This window comes from Sander vitreus, chromosome 9 (assembly GCF_031162955.1).
Source record: "Sander vitreus isolate 19-12246 chromosome 9, sanVit1, whole genome shotgun sequence".
Lineage (NCBI taxonomy): Eukaryota > Metazoa > Chordata > Actinopteri > Perciformes > Percidae > Sander > Sander vitreus.
In genome coordinates, this window is record NC_135863.1 from 7,121,353 (window position 1) to 7,127,969 (window position 6,617).

The following is a 6,617-nucleotide window of genomic DNA, read 5'->3' on the forward strand; positions in this document are numbered from 1 at the left end:
GTGAAATCAATCCTGCTGAAATGGAAATGAGGCACAACGAGAGCATGAAGAGCAGGAGTGCCAGAGGTGGGCGACATAAAGGGAGAGGGGTGGGGGAAAAGCAGGTTTTGGGCTGTTAAAAATTCAAAAACATGTTTCAACCTGTTGAAACTGCTTTGTCAGCAAACTGGCCTGAATCCAATAACCCCCCACATGTCCTCTCTTTCTCTCCTTTCCTCCCTTGGCCCTCAAAGGAAAATGTTAATAAACTGGCGATTGCGGATCGAATCAAACCTTTCCAAAGAGCACAGAACAATGAAGCTAATCTATCTGTCCCTGACACAGTCCTAACAAGAACGGTGGAACGTGAATGGCATTTCAGTGTAGTCGCTGTCTATTAAGCCGCCACACATCTCGTCTAAGGACACTCCAGAATGAAACATGGGGGAACTGGATACATGAGCTTCTCTCCTAGCTTTGCCGGGGGGGAATTGATTTATATCCTCTCTGTTATTCTTTTCAGAAGTCATTATCACCCCTTTGTGACTGATGCTCATCTTTTTTATTATCATAGTGAAAATGGCAATTTGTGCTCTATGCAAGGAAGAGGTTTTAATATTGTAAAAAAAAACGCAAAAAAACAATGGCACATATTCAGTGCTTTCAGGCTCACAACCTCATCTTCCTTTTGTGCCAATCTTTCCTCTCTGTCTGTCTGTCTGTGAAGAGACGGGGAGAAAGGCATTCTGATATGCTGGTAGGTACTTGCAAACAAAGACACGGAGCAGCTCGCTATCACATCTGTGTTGACGCCACAAGGTCCAGAGTTGTCAAAAGTATCTGACCTCCATCTCTTTGAGATTACAGCGCAGAACAAAAAAACACAGGAGGAGAGAAGAGGTGGAAAGTGGATATAGATCAAATGCGTGTTCAAACAAACTCAGCCGGCATCAGGCTTGGCATACAATAAAGAACAATGTTGCCAAGGCAACGCTGGCACTGTCCCATTCATCTTTTGTTGAATATTTCCCATCTTCTCTCATTCTGTTGGTGTGATGAAATGATTCTCCATGAAATATTAAACAGTGTGTCATATGATAAGTACATGTAAGGTTGTACAATCATAATGATAGACTACCGTCTGGCAAAATGTCAACAATGGAGCCAATAAATAATGAATACATATTTCTCACTTGGTAAAATAAAAAGAGAAAACAAATGTCAGAGTTGTTTGTTGGCTGTCAGCCCTTTCTGGGCTATTACAGATTTTTTGGGGGGACAATCTTTGCTCCTTTTAACTGTCTTCTTGGGAAATCACCTGCTTCTCCTCATGTTCCTCCTTCCAGCGTTAGTTTTCATTTGAGTTAAGAGAGATTTCTAAGCAGCGCCTGGTTTGTTTTGACACTGCAACGCCCGAGAGCAGCGCAGATATCAGCCAGCCGCATCTACACTGTGATTTGAAAAGCAATGCACAAAGTAAGAAATGGGCACAAGTTCAAACACTACTTGACTTTTTCATCAGCTTTGTTTTATGGATGTACTGTATATTTCTTCTTGCAAGAAAGGGAATATAATATGATTGATGTGAGAGCGACAAAGCAGAATGGTTCAGTATATGTTTACCGCACTACTGACGTAGTATAAAAGAGGATTACATTATTAAACTGTATATTTGAACAAAATATGCTCAATGTAGGCATAAAAATGAAAATATAGAAATCAAGTGCATATATATGTTTCACTGTTGTATATTTTAATTATAGTTAAAATATAGCTAAATACATTTTTATAGAAAAAAATACATAGACTGGTAATCATGTTTTGTACATTGTTCATATATTAGGTTCAAATATTTCACTTTATAGCAAACAGCCCTTGTCAAGAAAAGTGTTTCAAAACCTGTATTACAACTAGCAATTTTTATATTTATTCACTCAACATCAATTCTTAGTCCGCACATAAACAAAGTGCACTACACTGCTTTCCATTACCCTGTCAGGCTCTTAGCAGAGCCTCCACAGAGAAAGGTAATGGCCTCACAGCGGGAGTCCTGACTAAGCTGCCATGAGGGCTCTTGACAGAGTCGGCATGAGGACCTGCCTGGTCGGCAGGAGTGTCTGCGCACCAGCCCTTAGCTGTCAGAGCTCTGGAATCAAAAGTCCTGCTGGGTGCACTGACGTCTGGCCCGCCCAGGATACCCTGATCTGATCCAAAAACATAGCGTGTGATGGTTGAAGAGCCATTTGAGTCCATTATTTCTGTTGGTTTTGAGGTGGATTTGACAAGGTCTAGACCTGACAAGGTACTGCCATGATGTTTGAGTCTTCGTTGTGATGGTAGAGGTACCAACTCGGGTCTGTCTTTCCCCTCGCAGCCTTTCCAACAGTTCTGCACCTCCTTATCCTTTCTGGTTTCCTCTGAGCTTTGGCATAAGAAGTCATTATAGTCACCTTGTGCGGACGACCTGCTCTTAAGGTGGAAAAACTGATAGAACTGGAAGTCACACTCATACAGAGGCTTATATTTATACACAGGCACATAACTGGACGTCCCTGCAGCGGCGGGGTCCTTGTTAAGAAGACAGCAGTGGAGGCTAGGAGAGACAGGCAGGGGAGGAGGGTGAAGCACGGGGACGAGGGCAGAAGATGAAGAAAAGGAAAGGTCGCTCTGCAGCTCTCTCTGTCTCAGTTCCCGCTCCAGCATCACGTTCTCCAGCTCCTTGTCTGCGAAGGCTCGCCTCTTCCTCATCCTGGCGCTGACGGGGGGACACGTGAAGAGAGTTTGGTCGCGCTGTGTCTGTTTTGACCAGCAGGAGGTGTCGTCCTCCAGCGGCACCACCGGTTTCAGCCCTGCATAGAAAGCAAAGACATGCTGCTGTTATGTATTCATATATTTAATTCATTAATGAATAATGAAGTTGTTCCAACCAACTAATTGTTATGTTTATGTTTGAGTGCTTTGTCCTTTATTATTTTAATTATGCAGTTGGTTAGTGGTGTCATTTTTGCTTTACTGAGTGCACAGAGTGGCTGAGAGGGATATAAAGAAGACAAAGCCTCTTGCAGGATTTGACTGCAAGCCAGCAGGTATTAATACGCACTATGTATTACAATAATGGTCTGTTGTTGTGAAATAGTGAAGCCACAGTGATCAGGTTGGCTTAGATAAATTTAGTGTGGGTAATGCTGGGTAATAATGACATCCAAGAAGCACTGGCAGTGTGGGCAAGCAGGGCTTGAAAATGCAGTTGTAGTTAGAGCATAATACATAATGTATATGTGTGTTAAAGAGTATGCACTTGTGTGAAGGTATGTGTCTACTTGTGGGGACATATATGTGTTTGTTTAGTGACATTGTGGGGACTAACATCTGTATCAGGACAAAAGGCTGGTCCTCAAAAGGTCAACCATTTATTTTGGGTTAAGACTTAATTTCTGGTTGAGGTTAGAATCAGGCTTAAGCTAAGGCTAGGCTAAATGTTGGGTTAGACACAGACAGGTTATGGATAATGTTATGGTAAACCTCCAGGGATTCAATGTCTTAACAAATCATTTAAACAAATATTGATCTGATCAGGTCAGCAAGCAATGACTCACTGCCTCCACTAACAGATGACAAACCAAGTTGATCAGTTTGTGATCTTCTTGCATGTATTCTGACGAACTCAATGCATTAAAACAATTAAGCAAAATGTTAAAGTTGACTTCAAGGGTTTCATCTGAATTACTGGAAAGAAAACTACACTTTCTATCACAGTCTAGGAGAGAGGAAGTACGTTAATGAGAGAGGAGATGTTAATTAAACTTTACCCTGCAGTATGCTCTTTGCCAGTATGCTCGGTTCGGCTGCTTTGGTGTAACGCTGATACGCAGTCCTCCGCATCGGACCTGCACACCTGACCCCCCTCTTACCCTGGGAGAAACATGGAAACAGGAATTAGACATTTGGACATAATCATTATACTGAGAATGTGCCCCAAAGGTAATTAATACATTATGTAAGAGGCAAGTAGAGCTCATTTTCATTCTAAGATATTTGGCTATTCACTGTTGACACTCTAAAAAATATAGCTATAGCTATAGTATAATTTTAAGTCATTATGTAAGGCATACTTGCTGTCTTAGTATATTATATTAATATGTTTTAATAAAATATAAACAACAATATTTATTTATATGACACAATGTGGAATATGTATTGACAATGCACATTTTGCCTTCAGTTATAAATGCAGAGTTCTGCAGACAGAGTACAGATTGTTGTTGCAGTACACTTTATTACTGCAATGAACTACAAAACAAACAGACAATCTTTCCTCTGAGGGATGTTTAAAGTTCTACTTATCCAGTAATATTTTTAATATTTGTGAATGTTCTAAAATGTTGATGACTGCTTTGTGTAACTGAATTGTCTTGTTGTAATGATATATATATATATATATATATATATATATATATATATATAAACACACCCAACATCACAACAATGTTATATATTATATATAATACATATCTCTTGTCCATATCTCAACAGGACTTCAATGTTCAAAATATGTTTTAATTTGTACAAAAAAGATTATTCTGTTTTGTATAAATGCTAAAAAAAAACAAAAAAACGTAGAGTATGTGCCTCAAAATAAAAATAAAAATATACTGCCCTGGGCCTTGAGATTGTCAGACTTCTTTCACACATATTAGTTGAAAATATAGATAATAGTAACCTAATATTTGTAAGTGTAAACTATTTACCTGCGATTTCTCTTCAGAAAATTCAATACAGTAAAAGAAAAGGATGTAGTGTGAAATAACAATAGCTTTATACGTCTGACCTTCAGTCTACCATCAGGTATGAGCCATTAAACATTCAACATTCTTTTAATTATTTTGTCAATTGTATATGTCTAGCATTTTCAGTATGTGTGTGAGTGAGTATGTGTGTTTCCCTGTAAGGTGCTGCTGTAACAGAGTAATTTCCCAGTTTGGGATTAAAAAGTATATATCTATCTATCTATCTATTTATATGTCTGTCTGTCTATCTAGCCTATCTATCTAATTTCTTACCGCAGGACTCACATTCAACGTCTCATTTTGATATCATTGTCTATTAATGACGGTTTGCCTCCTGATAATCATGTACTGGAGGTCATGGTTTACCCATCTGTTTATTCTCCATCACTGACCTGCCCTTGTGCTCTCCTCACCTCCGCAGCTTGCTGTCTCCTCAGTGCGACCTGCGCTGCCATGACACGCTGCCGCTCCACCACCAGAAGGCAGCAGGCACAGTGACAGTCCCTCCAGCGGCAGAAGCGTTTGTGGCCTTTCAAACACGAAACGACGCCGTGGTTCCGACAGCGGGCGCATTTGGGGCTCCGGGTCATCGTGCGTGGTTTCTGCTGATAGCGCTCTGGAGACAGGGCCATTTTATTCTCCCCTCCGTCCCCGCGGCAGCCGAGTTGCCCAGCGCACCCGTCAGGACTTGTCACGTCAACAACTTCTTCGGATTTTAGTAGGCCTACATCAAGTTTTGCTGTGGTCTCCAGCTGCAGGCCTCCTTCCAGCTGAGAGGACATCTATGACTAATAACACGGATTCCTTTTTAATCCGTGGTGCACTATGTTGCTGCTAACGCTGAGCAGACTTTCGCAAAAACTGAAAGGTTCTTTTAACTCAACATGCAACTAAGCACACGTGTGTAAGGCTGTTACTTATTAAAGTACAGTGGTGCTGTTATACGCACGCATTTGAAACTGATAAAAACAATTCGAACTCTGCTGCACTGAAACACAACACACATAGACTACATCAGCTTCATCAGATAGCAACTAAAACGACGCATTAAGAGTGTGATTCCGGGCTTAGAGAGGCTGTGCACCACAAGTTTGCAGCAAACTAATTCCTATTGAACACCAAGCGGTGAGGTGTTCTGCCCCAGCCCACTGCAACATGACAGTGTTTTCAGGGTGGAAACTTTGCAGCCTACCGCCAGACGTTTGAAATGTTAAGCCTCTCTCAGCTGCTCTCTGACGCTGTTTCCAAGAACAAGCGGGCCACAATGCAGAGATCCTGGCGCGCGACCCGACAACATTGACTTGTGGGAAGTCAGTTTGCAGAAAAAGCAACCGCCTCTCCCTATAAACGCCTTTACCTGCCCTGCCCGCCTTTGAAGTGGTTCTCATCTTTCAAGAGATATGGGATCTTGCCAGACCCACATCTCCAAATTATTCTAAGCGAGAGATAAACATTTACGCAAAGAAAACGTAGCAAAAAAAAGTATGTCAAATCACATTTTTTGACAAAATTCGTTAAGAAATGTCAACAATTTACAGATTGTAAGGGGGAAGAGGGGAGTACAACCACTACTACAATTTATAGTAACAATCTTTATTATGATAATAGTAGCCTAATTATACATACAGAGTTTACCCTAAAACACGTGTCCATTAGTGTGCATATACATGTGAGCCATGTGTTTTACCAGGCTGATACAATATGGACTAATTATGCACGTGCCTTGGGGAAAGTAGGCTAGTGGGGAAATGAGAGAGAAAAGTGAGGGAGGGAGAATCACATTTGTTATATTACTTAGGAGTCTTAACACTCATACTTATTCATTACAAGTTTAAATATGTCAATGATTTA

General features: G+C 40.8%; 1 protein-coding gene across 2 annotated transcripts; it reads right to left on the reverse strand.

The window, feature by feature from the left end:
• Window positions 1–1,711: 1,711 nt before the first annotated feature.
• dmrt2b (doublesex and mab-3 related transcription factor 2b) lies at window positions 1,712–6,105 on the reverse strand. 2 transcript variants are annotated; one of them, XM_078258489.1, is made up of 3 exons: window positions 5,180–6,105; window positions 3,789–3,891; window positions 1,712–2,828 (listed from the first exon to the last, which is right to left on the reverse strand). In XM_078258489.1, the coding sequence occupies exons 1-3, from the start codon at window positions 5,546–5,548 to the stop codon at window positions 1,975–1,977; spliced, it is 1,326 nt and encodes a 441-aa protein (XP_078114615.1). In that variant the 5' UTR covers window positions 5,549–6,105; the 3' UTR covers window positions 1,712–1,974. The 2 variants fall into 2 exon arrangements, with proteins under 2 accessions (XP_078114615.1, XP_078114614.1); XM_078258488.1 differs by having other exon boundaries at window positions 5,159–6,105.
• Between the last annotated feature and the right edge of the window lie 512 nt (window positions 6,106–6,617).

Bases quoted from the DNA above. Each gene is read 5' to 3' on its own strand.
- dmrt2b (XM_078258488.1), bottom strand. From the start codon at position 5,548: ATGTCCTCTCAGCTGGAAGGAGGCCTGCAGCTGGAGACCACAGCAAAA. The intron at 3,892-5,158 runs GTCAGTGATGGA...TGTTTCTCCCAG, and splicing joins TGAGGAGAGCACAAGGGCAG to GGTAAGAGGGGGGTCAGGTG. The intron at 2,829-3,788 runs GTAAAGTTTAAT...CTTTCTATGCAG, and splicing joins GGCAAAGAGCATACTGCAGG to GGCTGAAACCGGTGGTGCCG.